The sequence below is a fragment of the Dermochelys coriacea genome, chromosome 3 (assembly GCF_009764565.3).
Source record: "Dermochelys coriacea isolate rDerCor1 chromosome 3, rDerCor1.pri.v4, whole genome shotgun sequence".
Taxonomy (NCBI): domain Eukaryota; kingdom Metazoa; phylum Chordata; order Testudines; family Dermochelyidae; genus Dermochelys; species Dermochelys coriacea.
This window is the reverse complement of record NC_050070.1, coordinates 86,781,459-86,805,456: the sequence shown is the minus strand read 5'-3', so window position 1 is coordinate 86,805,456 and position 23,998 is coordinate 86,781,459. Positions and strand designations below refer to the sequence as shown.

At 42.3% G+C, this 23,998-nt stretch overlaps 1 protein-coding gene across 5 annotated transcripts in view; it reads left to right on the top strand.

Moving 5' to 3' along the window:
* Positions 1 to 23,157, top strand: part of TRAF3IP2 (TRAF3 interacting protein 2) — a 50,429-nt gene extending 27,272 nt beyond the window's left edge. For all 5 annotated transcript variants that reach the window (XM_038395854.2, XM_038395853.2, XM_043510841.1 and 2 more), the window contains 4 exons: positions 400 to 468; positions 6,370 to 6,486; positions 7,660 to 7,734; positions 22,565 to 23,157. In XM_038395854.2, the coding sequence (XP_038251782.1) occupies positions 400 to 468; positions 6,370 to 6,486; positions 7,660 to 7,734; positions 22,565 to 22,711 (408 nt within the window). In that variant the 3' untranslated portion in view covers positions 22,712 to 23,157. The remainder of the gene's footprint in view (positions 1 to 399; positions 469 to 6,369; positions 6,487 to 7,659; positions 7,735 to 22,564) is intronic.
* The last annotated feature ends 841 nt before the right edge of the window (positions 23,158 to 23,998 follow it).

The window sequence follows — 23,998 nt, the reverse complement described above, 5'->3', positions numbered from 1 at the left end:
AGACCAGGCACTTCAGGAATATTCTCAAAACCATTATTTAAATTTTCAGCACCAACTAGCACTTTTGGATAGTGTCATTAATTTGTGTGGAGTTTCACTCTGGTTTGAACTATAACTGTCATTGATTGGGACTTTCTGAAATCATGTAATAAGTAGCTATGTTAAAGTTAAAAAAAGGCAATGATTTTGATACATAAATGTTAATCTGTCTTTCACCTAGGAATAGTGAACACTTAAGACTCTGAATCTTTAGTACACTATTTGACTTTAAAATTTGTTTGGTAAACTTTTTACAAATGTTCCAGGAAACTCTCCTGTCTCTGTTCCATCTTCACAACCCTCAGGACCTGCAGCTAAACAGTGGGGAAGTAATAATTTCAAACTCTCCTTCTCTTGCAGATTGATATATTTGAGGACACAGTACGAGGCATTGACATCATTAAGTGGATGGAACGCTACTTAGGTGATGTACGTAAAGTCAATCTAATCTTGTCTGGATATTTTCCCACAGAGATGGCACAAGGAAAATTCTTAAGTTTGATACTAGTAATGAAGGACCAGAACCAAAATGTGAGGTGCACACACCTACACTGAACATACAGCACTGAGAATAGTTTGTCTTCATTAAACAGTGGAGTGAACATGAGTACATTTGTTTCTTTTTCCTCAGTTCTCCTTGCCCTCACCACCCTCCATCAAGTTTTTCATCCATTTCTCCCTCTCCGCACATCACAAGTTTTCTCCTTGTCTATCCCCTCAGGCCTAGCATGACATTCTCCCTCCCCACAAGGCTGATTGATTTGATCTCCCTATCTGCCTGCCTGCTGCCAGTGGTCTAACCTTCCTTCCCCAAGACCCTTTCCAACTTTTCTGCTCCAGACTCCTGCGCATACATTCTCTGCCTGTGCACTCACTGTCCCCAACCTGGGGATATTTGGTGCAACATCACTTCTACAAAAGAATGTGAAATATGATGCTGCATTTTTGTACAACAATAGGTCCACAACACAAGTAGCTAGATGGGTATTTGCATGAAGTTGTTTTGCCCTGCTTTGCTTTTAATCTATCTTAGCTTTGGGGAACATTAAATCTCCCATAGCCAATCCACTTGTGATTTGTTTTCTATTGATAGAACAGATATAGATCAATAGCTTAATTTAGGATTTCTGATTTAAAAGAAAAGAAAATGATTGTACCCTCATCGTGTTCTAGACTAAAACAAGCAAAAGAGGCATGTAATGAACCATTAAACCAAGATCTCGATTCCTTCTGTTTGTTAAACATCCCAGAGCTCTTTCTCTACGAGCTGGGGTGTTAATTGTGGCATCTCGGCCAAACTTGAACTCTGGTAGTTAAGTTCTGTCTGAAGTTTCAATTGGACATGTTGTTCCTCACATCCTGTCCTAAATTACTGTATAGTGTTTGGTTTCAGAGTAGCAGCCGTGTTAGTCTGTATTCGCAAAAAGAAAAGGAGTACTTGTGGCACCTTACAGACTAACAATTTATTTGAGCATAAGCTTTCATGAGCTACAGCTCACTTCATCGGATGCATTTGGTGGAAAATACAGTGGGGAGATTTATATACACACACAGAGAACATGAAACAATGGGTTTTATCATACACACATACATCACGAGCAGCGGGGAGGGGAAAGGAGGAAAACCTTTCATGGTGACAAGCAAGGTAGGCTATTTCCAGAAGTTAACAAGAACATCTGAGGAACAGTGGGGGGTGGAGTGAGGGGGAGAAATAACATGGGGAAATAGTTTTACTTTGTGTAATGACTCATCCATTCCTAGTCTCTATTCAAGCCTAAGTTAATTGTATCCAGTTTGCAAATTAATTCCAATTCAGCAGTCTCTCGTTGGAGTCTGTTTTTGAAGTTTTTTTGTTGAAGGATGGCCACCCTCAGGTCTGTAATCGAGTGACCGGAGAGATTGAAGTGTTCTCCGACTGGTTTTTGAATGTTATAATTCTTGACGTCTGATTTGTGTCCATTTATTCTTTTACGTAGAGACTGTCCAGTTTGACCAATGTACATGGCAGAGGGACATTGCTGGCACATAGTGGTATATATCACATTGGTAGATGCACAGGTGAACGAGCCTCTGATAGTGTGGCTGATGGGATTAGGCCCTATGATGGTGTCCCCTGAATAGATATGTGGACAGAGTTGGCAACAGGCTTTGTTGCAAGGATAGGTTCCTGGGTTAGTGGTTCTGTTGTCTGGTGTGTGGTTGCTGGTGAGTATTTGCTGCAGGTTGGGGGGCTGTCTGTAAGCAAGGACTGGCCTGTCTCCCAAGATTTGTGAGAGTGATGGGTCGTCCTTCAGGATAGGTTGTAGATCCTTGATGATGCGTTGGAGAGGTTTTAGTTGGGGGCTAAAGGTGATGGCTAGTGGCATTCTGTTATTTTCTTTGTTGGGCCTGTCCCTGTAGTAGGTGACTTCTGGGTACTCTTCTGGCTCTGTCAATCTGTTTCTTCACTTCAGTAGGTGGGTATTGTAGTTGTAAGAATGCATGATAGAGATCTTGTAGGTGTTTGTTTCTGTCTGAGGGGTTGGAGCAAATGCGGTTATATCGTAGAGCTTGGCTGTAGACAATGGATCGTGTGGTATGATCTGGATGAAAGCTAGAGGCATGTAGGTAGGAATAGCGGTCAGTAGGTTTCCGATATAGGGTGGTGTTTATGTGACCATCGCGTATTAGCACCATAGTGTCCAGGAAGTGGATCTCTTGTGTGGACTGGTCCAGGCTGAGGTTGATGGTGGGATGGAAATTGTTGAAATCATGGTGGAATTCCTCAAGGGCTTCTTTTCCATAAGTCCAGATGATGAAGATGTCATCAATGTAGCGCAAGTAGAGTAGGGGCATTAGGAGACGAGAGCTGAGGAAGCATTGTTCTAAGTCAGCCTTAAAAATGTTGGCATACTGTGGGGCCAGGAGGGTACCCCTTGCAGTGCTTCTGATTTGAAGGTCTACATTGTCCCCAAATGTGAAATAGTTATGGGTGAGGACAAAGTCACAAAGTTCAGCCAACAGGTTAGCTGTGACATTATCGGGGATAGTGTTCCTGACGGCTTGTAGTCCATCTTTGTGTGGAATGTTGGTGTAGAGGGCTTCTACATCCATAGTGGCCAGGATGGTGTTTTTAGGAAGATCACCAAGGGATTGTAGTTTCCTCAGGAAGTCAGTGGTGTCTCGAAGATAGCTGGGAGTGCTGGTAACGTAGGGCCTGAGGAGGGAGTCTACATAGCCAGACAATCCTGCTGTCAGGGTGCCAATGCCTGAGATGATGGGGCGTCCAGGATTTCCAAGTTTATGGATCTTGGGTAGCAGATAGAATACCCCAGGTCGGGATTCTAGGGGTGTGTCTGTGCGGATTTGTTCTTGTGCTTTTTCAGGGAGTTTCTTGAGCAAATGCTGTAGTTTCTTTTGGTAACTCTCAGTGGGATCAGAGGGTAATGGCTTGTAGAAAGTGGTGTTGGAGAGCTGCCTAGTAGCCTCTTGTTCATACTCCGACCTATTCATGATGATGACAGCACCTCCTTTGTCAGCCTTTTTGATTATGATGTCAGAGTTGTTTCTGAGGCTGTGGATGGCATTGTGTTCTGCATGGCTGCGGTTATGGGGCAAGTGATGCTACTTTTCCACAATTTCAGCCCGTGCACGTCGGCGGAAGCACTCTATGTAGAAGTCCAGTCTGCTGTTTCAACCTTCAGGAGAAGTCCAACCAGAATCCTTGTTTTTGTAGTGTTGGTAGTAAGGTCTCTGTGGTTTAATATGTTGGTCAGAGGTGTGTTGGAAATATTCCTTGAGTCGGAGATGTTGAAAATAGGATTCTAGGTCACCACAGAACTGTATCATGTTCGTGGGGGTGGAGGGGCAAAAGGAGAGGCCCCGAGATAGGACAGATTCTTCTGCTGGGTTAAGAGTATAGTTGGATAGATTAACAATATTGCTGGGTGGGTTACGGGAACCACTGTTGTGGCCCCTTGTGGCATGTAGTAGTTTAGACTCACCAGCAACCACACACCACACAACAGAACCACTAACCCAGGAACCTATCCTTGCAACAAAGCCTGTTGCCAACTGTGTCCACATATCTATTCAGGGGACACCATCCTAGGACCTAATCACATCAGCCACACTATCAGAGGCTCGTTCACCTGCGCATCCACCAATGTGATATATGCCATCATGTGCCAAAAATGCCCCTCTGCCATGAACATTGGTCAAACTGGACAGTCTCTACGTAAAAGAATAAATGGACACAAATCAGACATCAAGAATTATAACATTCAAAAACCAGTCGGAGAACACTTCAATCTCTCCGGTCACTCGATTACAGACCTGAGGGTGGCCATCCTTCAACAAAAAAACTTCAAAAACAGACTCCAATGAGAGACTGCTGAATTGGAATTAATTTGCAAACTGGATACAATTAATTTAGGCTTGAATAGAGACTGGGAATGGATGAGTCATTACACATGCCACAAGTACTCCTTTTCTTTTTTCTATTTCCCCATGTTATTTCTTCCCCCCACCCCACCCCCCACTGTTCCTCAGATGTTCTTGTTAACTGCTGGAAATAGCCTACCTTGCTTGTCACAATGAAAGATTTTCCTCCTTTCCCCCCCCCTGCTGTTGGTGATGGCTCATCTTAAGTGATCACTCTCCTTACAGTAAAAAGAAAAGGAGTACTTGTGGCACCTTAGAGACTAACAAATTTATTAGAGCATAAGCTTTCGTGAGCTACAGCTCACTTCATCAGATGCGTGAGCTGTAGCTCATGAAAGCTTATGCTCTAATAAATTTGTTAGTCTCTAAGGTGCCACAAGTACTCCTTTTCTTTTTGCGAATACAGACTAACACGGCTGCTACTCTGAAACCTTTCCTTACAGTGTGTATGACAAAACCCATTGTTTCATGTTCTCTGTGTGTGTATATAAATCTCCCCACTGTATTTTCCACCAAATGCATCCGATGAAGTGAGCTGTAGCTCACGAAAGCTTATGCTCAAATAAATTTGTTAGTCTCTAAGGTGCCACAAGTACTCCTTTTCTTTTTGTATAGTGTTTCTAAGCACGGTTAAGACAATTACTGTGTTTCATCCCAAAGGCAGCTGCATTTCAGTGGTGAATGCAGTGATTCTGTTCCCAGTATATAGTTTGTATATTATTATGTCTGTAAAGCACTTTGTGAGACTAGGGCCTTTATGGATCAATGTACTGTATAAAAGTAAACTAGAACTTAGTATTCTACTAGGAGGCAAAGCGAAGACTCAATCTGACAGCTTTGTATTTTTCTGACAAGTGCAGCTTGCTTCAAAGTGAAGACTATAATGCTACAACTTATGGGCCTGATCCTGAGAGTCCTCAGCATCTACAACTTCCTCTGAAGTTCATGGGAGTTCTGGGTACTCAGTCCCTGTGGGATCAAGCCAAATCATTGTAATAAACAGAACCAGAAACGGATACCCGCTGACAGAGTCGAAAGCACCACATTAATTTCTATCATTTGGTGCACAGCTTCATGCATTGGATTTCTGGGATTCATGCATTCTGTCTGTGCATCTAACTCACTATGTCGCCTTGGTCAAGACAATTAGCCTCTCTGTGCCTCAACTTCCCCATCCATAAAATGGAGTTAGTAATGCTTATCTACCTAACAGGGGTGTTGCGAGGTTTAATTCGTTACTGGTTGCAGAGTGCTTTGAGATCCTTGAAGACAAGCCCACATTTTGAAAGTCTATGCAAGCAATATGGGTGTGCACACAAGTGTGTGCATAGGTACATGCCAATCCCCGACATGTGCGCACACATCTGGCACTGTGTACATACAAGCCAGGCATGTGAAAAAGCGCGTATGTAATATGTTGGTCCAGTGCAAGTTACCATGATTCCTGGTAGTATCTGGCCCCAACAACTATACAGTATTCTACTTTCTCCCAGTTAAAGGAGCTCAAGTAGTAGGTGACAGGGGATTGTACTTTTGGTACTGAAGGTCCTACGTGTGGACCCCACTGACAACTGTAGTGGCATGTGCACTTTTGAAAATCTGGGCATAACTATATTACATATAAATTTATTAATGTTGTTTCAACTGTAAAATGGTCAACACTAATATCTATTGATCTTATCTCTTGACATTTAGGTGTTTTATATGTAAAAGTAGCAATTGCAAGAAAGAGAGAGGAGAGTGTATGGATGAGTTTCACAGTATTTCACATGCCAGAATGAATGAGATCCTCTGATATTTGCCAAGAACATCAAGAGCACTTAAAATACAAACTGGCAGGTTTCCAAGAAGCCTCTATCAAACATAGTACATTTCACAATTTCATATGAGTGCTTTTCTCCCTAACAGAAGATGGTGATGATAATCATAGCAATCAGTCCAAAATACAAACAGGATGTTGAAGGGGCTGAATCCCAGCTGGACAGGGATGAGCATGGCTTACATACTAAATACATCCACAGGATGGTAAGTGAGGGCACGCGTTTGCCATTTTAAAAGGAATCTGCATTATCTCCTCTTAAAAGCAAATCTTTCTCTAAATGCATGTTCTTTGTTTTCTTTGTGGTGCTCACATTAACACCTCCCTTCTAGTCAGTATTCTGTACCCAGTATCACTGGCTGGGAAATGCAGTGCAAGATTAATACAACATCCTTTTAATCATGTGTGCCTTATTCTTCCATATTCGTTGTGGTTTTATGAAATTGGAATTTTTGATATTCCAGTTCATCATCTTAAACCCTTTATATGCTCTTCCATGCCCCCACCCGAGCATGATCTGATATAATGCTGTTTGACCTTCCTCCTTGTAATTCACCCCACTGACAGAGGGCTCTGTCAGGCCGTGGTAAATCTGACTGAGACATGGAACTGTGAAGCTAAGCACAGGACTGGCAGGGGAGGAGACTCAGACCAGTGTACTTTTGTGAACCTAGATGTTTCTTCCTCCCTTGTCAGCTCCCCGGAGAGCTCATGTCATAACCTTATAGGCCTCACATTGCAACAACTAACCTCTTATTTAAACTTCTCAAAATAGTTCTCTCTGGAGCTTTCCACTGATCAGCCAGAACGAGCTAATGCAAAGGTAACCCATCCCCCACTTGAGAGCTAAGCCCAGTATCTTGGCAACACTTTCAGTTCTCACCACTTCCATCAGAACCTAAATCAGATTAAACCCGAGTCTACATGTGACAGGGGTTTAGTTAGCATCCTTGCTAGGACACAATTGACCCAGACTGGGACGATATTGAAATTAATGCTTTCACCACTTTGTAAACTGAATAGTACTTCTTATCAGGTCATACTTACGCAATTCTAGATTTATTTGACAGGATTACTAGGTGCAACCAAACATATACTTATTTGATTCTGGATAACTGGCAGATAGCCAATAAGCTTTGACGAATCCTTTCCTTGTCTCTTATTTCTGTATAGAGAGAAGTCATATAAATATGCCACACAAATGATGCTTGGTGTAATTAGAAGTGAAGGTTGACTAGCCATAGCTCAAATATCTTAACAGAACAAAATTCAAATAAGCAGGGAATGTTCTATATCTGTAGGAGTCTGGACATGTTTACAGAAAAATTAATTTAAAAGATCAATCTTTTCAATTAAATGTCAGATTTGTTCTGTTTTAGATGCAGATTGAGTTTATCCAACAAGGAAGCATGAACTTTAGATTCATTCCTGTGCTCTTCCCAAATGCTAAAAAGGTAAAAACAAATTGTTATATAATGAATCATGTATTATTTTTGATCAATGTGCAAAATAAAATAAAAAGACTCATTTTCTTGGTGCTTAATAAGAGCTTGTTAATAATTTCCTGAGCAATATTTTACTCAAATGGTCCTCATTTTTATGTACAAATAAAACATATACCATAGTATTAATCAGTATGTTAACATGATATATTTGGTCTTAATAAGTGTAATAACCAGAACAGAATCAAATGCTCCTGAGTAGTGAAAGGTTTCAGAGTAGCAGCCGTGTTAGTCTGTATTCGCAAACAGAAAAGGAGTACTTGTGGCACCTTAGAGACTAACACATTTATTAGAGCATAAGCTTTCGTGAGCTACAGCTCACTTCATGCATCTGATGAAGTGAGCTGTAGCTCACGAAAGCTTATGCTCTAATAAATGTGTTAGTCTCTAAGGTGCCACAAGTACTCCTTTTCTTTTTGAGTAGTGAAAGAACTTAATTGACTTTGAGATAAGTTATCTGCCAAGCAAGCTTCTTATAATCACACCTTATTATTTTGCAAGTTTACCCAGAGATAATGCTGATGGGTTTGATGGGAGAGATTTATGATCCTGGGGAACTGAGGTTTTTCCAATCTTTTTTTTAAGCAAGTAAAATCAAAGAGACAATAAATACTAAGGTATAGTAGGTCAACATGTGACCTGTGGTGGGACCATCAGACAAACTACAAGGTTTTGCAAGACCTGCAGTTTCACCTGTCCTCACTGTTGATTTTTGAAGATTCATTTGAAAATAGGAAATAACATATAAAATCAAAGTCCTTCTCATATGTGATTCTTACTGACCTCCCTCAAATTTTTGCGACAGTAGAAATCTCAAACACATTGTCCTTTCCAAGTTCTAGAAGGGTAATTACATTCTCCTGCTGAAATTTCAAATGGATATGGTATTCATCTTCACTTCTTGTTCTAAAATGTTTTAACCTGCAGTTTTGTTGTGCCTGTCAACAGCTGTCACATTAGTAGGGCTCTGTGCAGATACAAAATTTATATCTGCAGATGCAGATATGCACAGATATAAATCAGTATCCGTGGAGCTGCAGGGCTATACCGGGAACCACAGTGGCAAAAGTAGAAGCATGTCAGACCGCCGGTCCCAAGAGTTAGCACCCCTCACTGGCAGCTCCTCCCATGTAGCTGTTCCGCCCTCTGGGATGGGCACCAGGCTCACCAGCAGCTGTCCCTGGTCACAGAGCCCCAGTGGGTGAGGCTGGGAGTGATACAGCCACACCGGAAGAGCTGCCAGCACAGGGCACTGGCTCTTGATAGTGGCAACTCGACATGCTGCTTTTGCTGCTGCGGTTCCCTGTAAAGCCCTGCAGCTCCGCGGATACCAATTTATATCCGCAGATATCCATATCTGCGGATATAAATTTTGTATCCACGCAGGGCTCTACACATTAGATCCATGTGGTTTCTGCATTTCAATGGTGGATGGAAGGATTCTTTTATATTTACTTGGCTGCCTAATGTTAGACTACTAAATCTATATTTAGGCAACAAAATAAATGGCTTGATTTTTAGAGATGCCGAAAATCATAGCTAGCATGGACATCAGTGAAAGATGTGTGTGCCCAGCATCTGTGGATACAAATCATTTATTTAGGTCCCTAAATAAATATAGATTAGGCACCTAACTCTTAAGCCCCAAACTTTTGAAAAATTTACTCTAGTTTATGAAGCATTTGGGAGCCTTCAGGATGAATGGTGCTATAGTATTTTACCTTTAGACCATAAAGTTTCCAAAGTAGCTTTTCTCTTCAAATGGAAGTACAAGCGAAACCATGGGAACTAAGGCGTTCCCACACCTGCTTTAGAAATTTTTAAAGCTTAGGGCCAGGTTGACATCAGTGGGAATTCTGGGCAGATCAAGGACAGCATATTGCTTTGAGTTTTCTTTTGATCTATCCATCTATCTGTAGCCTTTAAAGCTCTACCCATACCCATAAGGCAGAGTTAATCCTAACTTTTGTCAGTCCTTGAGAGCTAGTATATATGCAGAACCTGAGATTTTAGTAATTCAAAAAGATTTAAGAGAATACTATAGTATTATTAGAAAAAATGAGATTAAGGGTATGTCTACACTTTGAGCTGAAGGTGTATTTTCCAGTTTGAGGAGACGTACTCATGCTAGCTCTGATTGAACTACCGTGCTAAAAACAGAGTGTGACCATGGTGTCCTGAGCAGCTGGAGCCACTAGACACCTCAAGTATGTACCCCTCCAAGAAGCCAGGGCTAACTTAGGATGGTTAGCCCCTCCTGCTGCTTGCACTGCTGCAGCTACACTCTATTTTTACCATGCTAGCTTGATCAAAGCTACTGGGGGTATGTCTCCTCAGGCTGGAATTTAGATTTTCAGTTTGAAGTGTAAACATACTCTAAGAATGGGACAAGATTCAGAAGTAAATAGACAAAATGGATGCTACAGGTCTATTTGGGCCTAATGCCAGATATAAGAATAGCACACTTAAACTAATTTTGGCTGAACTTTGTGTATTATGAGACTAGCTAGCATATGGCAGTGGTTCTCAAAGAGTGATCCAAGGAGTATTTCCAGGTGTCCTGCTGAGCTCTCCCTATCAGAGTGGTGAAACATCTGTCTGCAAGCAATGACACTTCCTGCTAATTGCAGCCCATTCTAGGACACTCTTAGGTTTTCGAGAGGTGCTTTTCTCAATTAAACTACAGATTTAAGCACATCTCTACAGCCTTTGTGACTGTAGTCTTTATTTCATGTTTCTCTGGAATAAGATCAATCTTCATAAAATTTGCTAATGACACTACAATTGTAGAGGGAAGTAAATGTACTGCAGGAAAGGACCAAACTGGAAAGTGACCTGGATAGATTATAGAGTAGTGGGAGGTGTGACGGGTTGGGTCACAGAAACCCCCTTGGTACTGCCACCTCATTCATAGATACTAAGGTCAGAAGGGACCATTCTGATCATCTAGTCCGACCTCCTGCACAGCACAGGCCACAGAATCTCACCCACCCACTCCTACAAAAAACCTCACCTATGTCTGAGCTATTGAAGTCCTTAAATCATGGTTTAAAGACTTCAAGGAGCAGAGAAGCCTCCCTCAAGTCACCCATGCCCCATGCTACAGAGGAAGGCGAAAAACCTCCAGGGCCTCTCCAATCTGCCCTGGAGGAAAATTCCTTCCCGACCCCAAATATGGCAATCAGCTAAACCCTGAGCATATGGGCAGATTCACCAGCCAGATACTACAGAAAATTCTTTCCTGGGCAACTCGGATCCCATCCATCTAATATCCCATCTCAGGGGATTAGTCCTATTTACCCTGAATATTTAAAGATCAATTACTTACCAAAATCCCATTATCCCATCATACCATCTCCTCCATAAACTTATTGAGTAGAATCTTAAAACAAGATAGATCTTTGCCCCCACTTCCCTTGGAAGGCTATTCCAAAACTTCACTCCTCTGATGGTTAGAAACCTTCGTCTAATTTCAAATCTAAACTTCCTGGTGGCCAGTTTATACCCATTTGTTCTTGTGTCCACATTGGTGCTGAGCTGAAATAATTCCTCTCCCTCTCCTGTATTTATCCCTCTGATATATTTATAGAGAGCAATCATATCTCCCCTCAACCTTCTTTTAGTTAGGCTAAACAAGCCAAGCTCCTTAAGTCTCCTTTCATAAGACAAGTTTTCCATTCCTCGGATCATCCTAGTAGCCCTTCTCTGTACCTGCTCCAGTTTGAATTCATCCTTTTTAAACATGGGAAACCAGAACTGCACACAGTATTCTAGGTGAGGTCTCACCAGTGCCTTGTATAACAGTATTAAAACCTCCTTATCCCTACTGGAAATACCTCTCCTGATGCATCCCAAAACCGCATTAGCTTTTTTCACAGCCATATCACATTGGCATCACATAGTCATCCTATGATCAACCAATACTCCAAGGTCCTTCTCCTCTTCCGTTACTTCTAATTGATGCGTCCCCAACTTATAACTAAAATTCTTGTTATTAATCCCTAAATGCATAACCTTACACTTCACACTATTAAATTTCATCCTATTACTATTACTCCAGTTTACAAGGTCATCCAGATCCTCCTGTATAATATCCCAATCCTTCTCTGAATTGGCAATACCTCCCAGCTTTGTATCATCTGCAAACTTTATTAGCACACTCCCACTTTTTGTGCCAAGGTCAGTAATAAAAAGATTAAATGAGATTGGTCCCAAAACCAATCCCTGAGGAACTCCACTGGTAATCTCCCTCCAACCTGACAGTTCGCCTTTCAGTAGGACCCGCTGCAGTCTCCCCTTTAACCAATTCCTTATCCACCTTTTGATGTTCATATTGATCCCCATCTTCTCCAATTTAACTAATAAATCCCCATGTGGCACAGTATCAAATGCCTTACTGAAATCTAGGTAAATTAGATCCACTGCATTTCCTTTAGCTAAAAAATCTGTTACTTTTTCAAAAAAGGAGATTAGGTTGGTTTGGCACGATCTACCTTTTGTAAAACCATGTTGTATTTTGTCCCATTTACCATTGATTTCAATGTCCTTAACTAATTTCTCCTTCAAAATTTTTTCCAGGACCTTGCATACTATAGATGTCAAACTAACTGGTCTCTAGTTACCCGGATCACTTTTTTTCCCTTTCTTAAAAATAGGAACTATATTAGCAATTCTCCAATCATTCTGTACAACTCCTGAGTTTACAGATTCATTAAAAATTCTTGCTAATGGGCTTGCAATTTCAGGTGCCAATTCCTTTAATATTCTTGGATGAAGATTATCTGGGCCCCCCGATTTAGTCCCATTAAGCTGTTTCAGTTTCGCTTCTACCTCAGATATGGTAATATCTACCTCCATATCCTCATTCCCATTTGTCATGCTACCATTATCCCTAAGATCCTCTTTAGCCTTATTAAAGACTGAGGCAAAGTATTTGTTTAGATATTGGGCCATGCCTAGATTATCTTTAACCTCCACTCCATCCTCAGTGTTTAGCTGCCCCACTTCTTCTTTCTTAGTTTTCTTCTTATTTATATGGCTATAGAACCTTTTACTATTGGTTTTAATTCCCTTTGCAAGGTCCAACTCTACTCGACTTTTAGCCTGTCTCACTTTATCCCTAAATGTTCTGACCTCAATTAGGTAGCTTTCCTTGCTGATCCCTCCCCTCTTCCACTCCCTGTATGCTTTCTGCTTCTTCTTAATCACCTCTCTAAGATGCTTGCTCATCCAGCTTGGTCTACAACTTCTTCCTATGAATTTTTTCCCCTTTCTTGGGATACAGGCTTCTGATAGCTTCTGCAGCTTTGATTTAAAGTAATCCCAAGCCTTCTCTACCTTTAGATCCATAAATTCTTCAGTCCAATCCACTTCCCTAACTAATTTCCTTAATTTTTGAAAGTCAGCCCTTTTGAAATCAAAAACTCTAGTTGCAGATTTATTTTTGTTAATCCTTCCGTTCAGTTTGAACTGAATTAGCTCATGATCACTTGAGCCAAGATTATCCCCTACAACCATTTCTTCTATGAAGTCCTCACTACTCACCAAAATTAAATCTAAAATGGCATCCCCTCTAGTCGGTTCAGCAACTACTTGATGAAGGAATCCATCAGCTATCGCATCTAGGAAAATCTGAGCCCTATTATTATTACTAGCACTGGTCCTCCAGTCTATATCTGGGAAGTTAAGGTCTCCCATGATCACGCAGTTTCCATTAGTATTTACTTGATTAAAAACATTAAAAAGGGCTCTATCCATATCCAAATTAGATCCCGGAGGCCTATAGCACACCCCAAGCACCATCGTAGGAGAGGCTTTACTAGTTATCTTCCCCAATGTAATTTTTGCCCAGACAGACTCTGTCTTATCCATTCCATCGCTTCTTATTTCTTTACATTCTACCTCATCATTGATATACAATGCTACTCCACCACCTTTACCTTTGTTTCTGTCTTTCCTAAACAGCACATACCCTTCAATACCTGTAGTCCAGTCATGACTACTATTCCACCATGTTTCTGTTATCACTATAATATCTGGTTTCACTTCCTGCACCAGTAACTCTAGTTCCTCCATTTTGTTACCTAAGCTCCTCGCATTGGTGTATAAACATCTTAATTTTTGCTGTTTGGCCTCGCTCACATTCTGTAGCCTATTAGGCACAGTCATTCTACAGCCAGTATAACCTATTAGACTAGTATCCACATCGCCCTCGCTCCTTATATACATTCTCCTACCCACAGCTGTATCCTTTCTTACTTCGTCTTCTTCCCTCTCAATGCTAAAATCTGGCGTGGAGATTACCTGGACATCTCCCAACCATCTCCCCCTAATTCCTAGTTTAAAGCTCTCTTTATCAGTTGTGCCAGCCTTGATCCTAGAAGTCTATTTCCTTCCCTACTCAGATGAAGTCCATCCCGAGAGAACTGTCCTTTGTCTGTGAATGCCTCCCAGTGGCCATACATCCCAAAGCCCTCCTTATAGCACCACTGCCTAAGCCATCTGTTGACAGTCATAATTTTGTCACACCTTTGTTGCCCTTCTCTAGGAACAGGAAGGATCCCACTAAAGATCACCTGAGCCTCAATTTCCTTAAGCGTCTTCCTCAGCCTAGCATAGTCTCCCTTAATACTTTGCAGCGAGAATCTAGCCGTATCATTTGTTCTCACATGAAGGATAACTAGGGGATTCTTTCCCGCTCCCTTTAGGATCCTTTTCAACCTCAGGTCTACATCCCGTATCTTAGCACCCGGAAGACAGCACATCTATTCTCTGGATCAGCTCTAGTTACAGGCCTGTCTATTCTTCTCAATAAAGAGTCCCCTATCACATAGACCTGCTTTTTCCTGGTGACAGTGCTATTCTCCAGTCTCTCCCCTGTTCCCTCTGGCTGCAAGTTCTTTCCATTCCTATTTTCCCTTATAATTCTCTTCAACCCATCCTGTATCCTCCTGGGGCTCATATTTGGTGTAGTCTCCCTTGACTCTTCCGCTTTTCCTATAGGACTAGCCTCTCTTCTTTTCTTCCTTACCCTTCCACCTTCAACAAGTACCTGCTGAGCCCCTTCTTCATTTTCCAACTCTGCAAACCTGTTCCTAAGCTCTATTTCTCCTTCACTAGCCCGTCTTTTCCTCTGCCTGGTCCTTTTAATCACATGCTTCCACTGATCACTTTCCTTACCCAGTCTCCCCTCAAAATTCCCCAGCCCTGCTTCCATCTGTGAGTCTGAGCTTTTCCCTTCAGATACCTCATATCTTTGCTCCATCATCTGCTCAAACTCCTTCCTAAACTCAACGAGACTTTCCACCTGTACCTCCAAACCTCGGATCTTTTCCTCCATCAGCTCTATCAGACGGCATTTCATGCAGAAAAAACGCTTACCAGGTCCCCCCTCCAGGATCATGTACATACCACAGCTTCCACACCCAGTCATCCTCAATATGTCTTTCACTACAGGAGTCACTCCCACAGCTGCCTCCGTATCTGTCATCGCCTTCTCACCTAAATCCTGTTAATCTGGGAAACACAAGTCACACCAAAAAGAACCCCCCCAGCAAAAGCAAACCCCAAACAAGCACCACAATACAAACTCCCCTTTCAAACTCCCACTCAAACTCCCCTGTTTACAGCTCTGTTTGCTGGCTCCTCTGCCGCTGCAGCTGTCTGATGTGCTAAGACTACCTCTGAACCCGTTTTCCCTGCCATCTTGGGACTTCAGTACCCTGTCTTGTTAAGCCAGACACGCTAGCCTGCTGCAAACACAGATCCAGGTCTGAACCATGTCCCCCAAAAGCTGCAGACTTAACAGAAAATGGCTTAGAAAGTGCTCCTGTCTCTAGTACCCAGATACCCAGTTCCTAATGGGATCCAAACCCCCAAATAAATCCATTTTACTCTGTATAAAGCTTACACGGGGTAAACTCATAAATTATTGATAGATAATAGCCCTCTATAACATTGATAGAGAGATATGCCCAGCAGTTTGCTCTCCCAGGTATTAGTCACTAACTCTGGGTTCAGTAATAATCAAAAAGTAGGATTTAAGTGGTTCCAAGTAATAACAGACAGAACAAAAAAAGAAAAGGAGTACTTGTGGCATCTTAGAGACTAACAAATTTATTTGAGCATAAGCTTTCGTGAGCACAAGTACTCCTTTTCTTTTTGCAAATACAGACTAACACGGCTGCTACTCTGAAACCAGACAGAACAAAGTGAATTACCAAGCAAAATAAAATAAAACATGCAAGTCTAAGCCTAATACAGTAGGAAACTGAATACAGATGAAATCTCACCTTCAGAGATGTTTCAATAAGCTTCCTTCACAGACTAGACTCCTTTCTAGTCTGGGCCCAATCCTTTCCCTTGGTACAGTTTTTGTTCCAGCTCAGGTGGTAGCTAGGGGATTTCTCATGACTGAAACCCCCTTTGTTGTTTTCCACCCCCTTATAGAGCTTTGGCACAAAGAGGGAATCTTTTTTCTCTCTGGGTCTCCACCCCTCCTTCTAAATGGAAAAGCACCAGGTTTAAGATGGATTCCGGTATCCGTTGACATGGTCACATGTCCTGTGAGACTCCAAGCCTTAGAATCATAGAATATCAGGGTTGGAAGGGACCTCAAGAGGTCATCTAGCCCCACCCCTTGCTCAAAGCAGGACCAATCCCCAATTAAATCATCCCAGCCAGGGCTTTGTCAAGCTTGACTTTAAAAACTTCTAAGGAAGGAGATTCCTGATATCCAACCTAAACCTTCCCCACTGCAACTTGACACCATTACTCCTTGTTCTGTCATCTGCTACCACTGAGAACAGTCTAGATCCATCCTCTTTGGAACCCCCTTTCAGATAGTTGAAAGCAACTATCAAATCCCCCCTCATTCTTCTCTTCCGCAGACTAAACAATCCCAGTTCCTTCAGCCCCTCATAAATCATGTGTTCCAGTCCCCTAATCATTTTTGTTGCCCTCCACTGGACACTTTCCAATGTTTTCACATCCTTCTTGTAGTATGGGGCCCAAAACTGGACAGTATCCAGATGAGGCCTCACCAATGTCATCACGTCCCTCGATCTGCTGGCAATGCCCCTACTTATACATCCCAAAATGCCATTGGCCTTCTTGGCAACAAGGGCACACTGTTGACTCATATCCAGCTTCTCGTCCACTGTAACCCCTAAGTCCTTTTCTGCAGAATGGCTGGCTAGCCATTCAGTCCCTAGTCGATAGCGGTGCATGGGATTCTTCCATCCTAAGTGCAGGACTCTGCACTTGTCCTTGTTGAATCGCATCAGATTTCTTTTGGCCCAATCCTCTAATTTGTCTAGGGCCCTCTGTATCCTATCCCTACCCTCCAGCGTACCTACCTCTCCTCCCAGTTTAGTGTCATCTGCAAACTTGCTGAGGGTGCAATCCACGCCATCCTCCAGATCATTAGTGAAGATATTGAACAAAACCGGCCCCAGAACCGACCCTTGGGGCACTCTGATTGATTCCAGCTGCCAACTAGAAATGGAGCCATTGATCACTACCCGTTGAGCCCGACAATCTAGCCAGCTTTCTATCCACCTTATAGACCATTCATCCAGCCCATACTTCTTTAACTTGCTGGCAAGAATACTGTGGCAGACCATGTCAAAAGCTTTGCTAAAGTCGAGGAATAAAACGTCCACTGCTTTCCCCTCATCCACAGATCCAGTTATCTTGTCATAGAAGGCAATTAGATTAGTCAGGCATGACTTGCCCTTGGTGAATCCATGCTGACTGTTCTTGATCACTTTCCTCTCCTCTAAGTGAAAATCCCTTCTGGCCAGAGGAAAAACCCTATCACCTGTAAAGGGTTAAGAAGCTAGGATAACCTCACTGGCACCTGACCAAAATGACCAATGAGGAGACAAGATACTTTCAAAAGCTAGGGGAAGGGAGAAACAAAGCCTCTCTCTCTTTGTCTATGTGATGCTTTTGCCGGGGACAGAACAGGAATCGAGTCTTAGAACTTAGTAAGTAATCTAGCTAGATATGCGTTAGATTCTGTTTTCTTTAAATGGCTGAGAAAATAAGCTGTGCTGAATGGAATGTAGATTCCTTTTTTGTGTCTTTTTGTAAGTTAAGGTTTTGCCTATAGGGATTCTCTATGTTTTAAATCTAATTACCTTGTAAGGTATTTATCATCTGGATTTTACAGAGGTGATTCTTTTTCTTCTATTAAAATTCTTCTTTTAATAATCTGATTGCTTTTTCATTGTTCTTAAGGTCCAAGGGTTTGGGTCTGTATTCACCTACGCAAATTGGTGAGGATTTTTATCAAACCTTCCCCAGGAAAGGGGGTGTAGGGTTTGGGAGGATTTTGGGGGGAAAGATGTTTCCAAACGGGCTCTTTCCCGGTTATATATCTGTTAGATGTTTGCTGGTGGCAGCAATAAAGTCCAAGGGCAAAAGGTAAAATAGTTTGTACCTTGGGGAAGTTTTAACCTAAGCTGGTAAAAATAAGCTTAGGAGGTTTTCATGCAGGTCCACATCTGTACCCTAGAGTTCAGAGTGGGGAAGGAACCTTAACAGGGTCTGTATCCTGTTGCTCTCCTTTCTTCCTGGTGTCAGGATCCTGAACTTGACCATCTCGTGGTCACTGCCTGCGGGTTCCCATTCACTTTTGCTTCCCCTACTAATTCTTCTCGGTTCATGAGCAGCAGGTCAAGAAAAGCTCTGCCCCTAGTTGGTTCCTCCAGCACTTGTACCAGGAAATTGTCCCCTATACTTTTGAAAAACTTCCTGGATTGTCTGTGCACTGATGTATTTCTCTCCCAGCAGATATCGGGATGATTGAAGTCTCCCATGAAAACCAGGGCTTGCAATCTAGTAACTTCCGTTAGTTGCTGGAAGAAAGTCTTGTCCACATCATCCCCCGGTCCAGTGGTCGATTGCAGACTCCCACCATGACATCACTCTTGTTGCTCACATTTCCAAACTTAATCCAGAGACTCTCAGGTTTTTCTGCAGCTTCATACCAGACCTCTGAGCAGTCATACTGCTCTCTTATATACAATGCAACTCCCATACTTTTTCTGCCCTGCCTGTCCTTCCTGAACAGTTTATATCCATCCATGACAGTACTCCAGTCATGTGAGTTATACCACCAGGTCTCTGTTATTCCAATCATATCATAATACCTTGACTCTGCCAGGACTTCCAGTTCTCCCTGCTTGTTTCCCAGGCGTCTTGCATTTGTGTATAGGCACTTGAGATAACTTGCTGATCGTCCCTCTTTCTCAGTATGAGGCAGGAGCCCTCCTCTCTTAGGCTCTCCTGCTCGTGCTTCTTCCCGATATCCCACTTCCCCACTTACCTCAGGGCTTTGGTCTCCTTCCCCCGGTGAACCTAGTTTAAAGCCCTCCTCACTAGGTTAGCCAGCCTGCTTGCGAAGATGCTCTTCCCTCTCTTCGTTAGGTGGAGTCCATCTCTACCTAGCACTCCTCCTTCTTGGAACACCATCCCATGATCAAAGAATCCAAAACCTTCTCTCCAACACCAGCTGCGTAGCCATTCGTTGACTTCCACGATTCAATGGTCTCTACCCGGGCCTTTTCCTTCCACGGGGAGGATGGTCGAGAACACCACTTGTGCCTCAAACTCCTTTATCCTTCTTCCCAGAGCCACGTTGTCTGCAGTGATCCGCTCAAGGTCATTCTTGGCAGTATCATTGGTGCCCACGTGGAGAAGCAAGAAGGGGTAGCGATCCGAGAGCTTGATGAGTCTCAGCAGTCTCTCTGTCACATCGTGAATCCTAGCTCCTGGCAAGCAGCAGACTTCTCAGTTTTCCCGATCAGGGCAGCAGATAGATGACTCAGTCCCCCTGAGGATAGATTCCTCAACCACCACCACCAGCCTCCTTCTCTTGGGAGCAGTAGTCATGGAACCCCCATCCCTAGGACAGTGCATCTCATGCCTTCCAATCGGCGGAGTCTCCTTCTGTTCCTTTCCCTCAGATGTATCATCTAGTCCACTCTCTGCATTAGTACCTGTGGAGAGAACATGAAAACAGTTGCTTACCTGTATCTGCATTGCTGGTACATGGACGCTCCCCTTTCTTCTTCTGGAGGTCACATGCTGCCAAATTTCTTCACCGTCCTTCTGTCCTCACTGCACAGAGTGCTCTGAATCTTCAGAATGTTGTGTCCGTAGAAGCATATCCTGACGTCTGTCCAGGAAATCTTCGGTTTTGCTTATGCAATGCAGGGTCGATACTTGTTTCTCCAGACCTTGAACCTTCTCTTTCAATATGGAGACCAGCTTGCACTTTGTATAGACAAAGTCGCTTCTGTGCTGTGGAAGAAAGACAAACATGGCACATCCAGTGCAGGTCACAACAGCTGAATGCTCACCATCCATATTACCTTCCTTATACAAGCTTCCTCAGGAGTTGTAGTAACTACTCAGAGAAGCCTGCAAGATGTAAGCCTCAGTGGGCTTTCCCCCGGTGAACTCCCAGGCAAACTCCCTCTGTTAGCTTCTCTGCTGTTCGCCGCTCAGCTATTTCACAGCTGACTGGCTTTTTACAGTCAGGCCCACTCAAGGTTCACCTGGAACAAAGCACTCTCAATTCACACTTTTCAAGCCTTCATTCTTCCCAGCCTGACTCACAGGAAGGCTTGCAAGTAAACAGAGCCATCTATAGTCAATTGTCCTAGTTCAGGGATAGGCAGCCTTTGGCAAGCGACCTGCCAGGATAAGCCCCCTGGTGGGCTGGGCCGGTTTGTTTACCTGCCGCGTCCGCAGGTTTGGCCGATTGCAGATCCCATTGGCCACGGTTCACTGCTCCAGGCCAGTGAGGGCTGCGGGAAGTGGCGTGGGCCGAGGGATGTGCTGACTGCCACTTTCCGCAGTCCCAATTGGCCTAGAGCGGCAAACCGCAGTCAGTGGGAGCTGCGATTGGCCGAACCTGTGGATGCAGAAGGTAAACAAACTGGCCTGGCCCACCAGAGGGCTTACCCTGGCGGGCCACAGGCCAAAGGTTGCCAATCCCAATCCTAGTTGATGGGAGCCATCAAGATTCCAAACCACCATTAATGACCCACACTTTGCATAATTACAGTAGGACCTCAGAGTTATATTTCATATTTCTACTTTCAGATACAATAATGATACATTTATACAAATAGGATGACCACACTCCATAGATTATAAGCTTTGTAATGATACCTTACAAGAGACCTTTTGCAGGAAGCATATTCCAGTTACATTATATTCACGCTCATTAGCATATTTTCATAAAATCATATGTCGTGCAACATCACAGGAGGGCTGTAGGAAGTATGGGGAGGTGTGGGTACCAATATATGTAAACCTGACACATATAGAGAAGAAATAAACAATATAGATGCAAAGTGGAATGATGTAAACAGGAAGCCACACTCACCATATTAAACCAAGTTCATTTTTATTTTGCTTCCTTTATACTGTCCTGGTAATAATTTTTCATGTAATCAAGCACAGTATTACTGCAATTGTCATGAGAAGATGAAGGGATCAATGCTTGGAATGGTAATAATAATGATAGGGTCTGGAACTTAGTAAGTAATCCCCTCGAAGAAAAGATATGAGAACTGCTCATATATGGAATAAAGTTCACCACCAAGGAGCCAATAGGAACCAACTGGTCTCGATAGTTTTCACTATGAAACTAAATAAATACTGAAAGGAGAAGAAATTGTGACAAGCAGCTTAAGCCAAAGACTGAGTGGGCTTTTCCAGCCTCTACTCATATAATGCTACAAGGAACTGGGTTTACAGCTCTCAGATCTAGCTGCTGATTCCGCCCTTGCATTAAGGCAACAGAATGGTAACCTCAGTGATTTAGGTAAAAATATTAAGCATTTAATTCCTTACATGAATGCCCAAACAATGTGCAGTTTAAAACACTATGTCTCGCTAGCCAAACGATCAAAATGGAGAATTTAGTTACTTATTAATTTTCATCCCATGTTCTAAATGAGAATAGACAAGTAATAGGTATGTATATGTTTAATTGATTTGTTTTATAAATAACAATAAACATAACCTTTACAGTCTGCCAATGGAACGTTAGCCAGTGATTTTCTATGTGCTAATACACACAAAGCATTTGGGAGTCCACAGTAGTTTTGGTATGTTTTGCTATATATTCCCTGATAACCAAGGGCTGTAAGAAGATCAATCTGCTATCAGACGAACCTTGTAAAATCAGAGGGCAAAGAAAATGCTAGAATGAAAAAACCCCAACAAAACTCAGAGTCAGTACATTGACTTTATTAATACTTCTCATGAGTCATATGCAAACCTGTTGGTCTAAATAATCAGTTTCCATCCTTCCATCTGGGGGAAATTTTTACTCTTTGTTCATTAAGTACCATGTAAATATGTGGCACTATATAAATATTCATAGTGCCTGGATACTATGGTGATGAACATTTTAGGCATTTGTCTAATAGTTACTGATATCAGGGAAAAGTACATTAAAACATGAATGATGGTTAGCACCAAAGTACGCTAATATAAAAATGTTATACACATATGTTTTTTCGTGTTTTTGAGTTATGCAGCTGAGAAATACATAGACTCAACCTGCTTCAAAAAATAAATAAAAATCCAAGTGTGACTAATTTCTTGTCAGTGTTGTAGGAAATGGCCATAGTAGAGACACAGTGACGGTTGTATGGCAGAATCTAATAGCACTGCTGGGAGGTTTCTGCAAGAAAGTGATATGCAGTCAGGGGATTTTATGTGGTTATGGTTTTGGTTTTTTTTTTCTTATTTGCAGGAACATGTGCCTACCTGGCTTCAGAACACTCACATTTATAGCTGGCCAAAAAATAAGAACAACATCTTATTGCGGTTACTGAGAGAAGAGGAATATGTTGCTCCTCCAGTAGGACCTTTGCCAACACTCCAGGTTGTGCCATTATGAACATTTTTACAGAAAGTGCATGACAAGCAATTGTTAAAGGGCAATGTTGGCAGGGAGCCAGGACTCTTCCAGGTGGCCCTTTCTGGTGATGGAAGATTCTCTTTCTGTTAAAGGAATTGTCTTGGGTAATTCAGACTCAGCTCCCTCACTTCTCTACTGTATCAAACATCTCTTTCTGAAGCTGAGCAGGAATAATCCCTTTCTTGATTCTTAAACACATCGCAAACGGAAAAAATGTCCAATTTTATTTTTATTGATGTTTCTAATATTCCTTTGCTAGTCTACCACACAGCACGTAATTACTGTAAATGATGTTGCAATTAGTGTAAAACAATTCCGCCTTCCTGTTTGCTGAGGATTTCTTTTGTTGTTATCCAGATGTTCTTGCATCTTACAGTGTTACAAACAATAGTATAGACAATAAAATATATTTGCTTTTTGTAAAACCTGTTTTATTTATTGCTGGGGAGAAATAAATGAGGCTTTATGGTGTTTTGGGAGCAACCTTAAAGCACTGGTGACTGTTCGGTAATACATCTTTTACTCAAACAGATTATCTTGCACTGTACTTGATAAGAGGCCCTGTGACTCTGGCAGACCAGGTGCCAGCTCATGGGAAGGCCCCAAAATAGAGAGACAAGGTGAGTGAGGTAATAACTTTTATTGGACCAACTTCTGTTGGTGAGAGAGACACGCTTTTGAGCTACACAGAGCTCTTCTTCATGTCTGGGAAACATAATCAGTGTCACAGCTAAATACAAGATTGAACAGATAGTTTAGCACAGCATATATTGAATGCTAAACTGTCTGTTAGATCTTGTATTTAGCTCTGATGCTCTTGAGTACCTTTCCCAGACCTGAAGAAGAGCTCTGTGTAGCTCAAAAGCTTGTCTCTCACCAACAGAAGTTGATCCAATAAAAGATATTATCTCATCTACCTTGTCTCTCTAATGTCCTCAGAACAACATGGCTACATCAACACTGGATACAACAATGGAAGATATAGTTAAAGTAGATATTAATGTTATAAGAGTGGGTTTGGTGTCTAGACCTTATGAATAGTGCAGGATGCTGCATGTATTGATCTCACTTATAACCTCTGTAGCCAACGGTATAAAGTTATATTGAGTGTTTGCACTGTAAACCTCTGTAATTGTGTAACTCACCACAGGAAAAGAAGCATTAATTAAGGTATAATGTTCATCCTGCACACAAGATAGCCCACTGAAGCCAAATGAGCCACTGTGTAGCATCGGAGGACAGAGACCTTGTTGATTGCATTCCTCA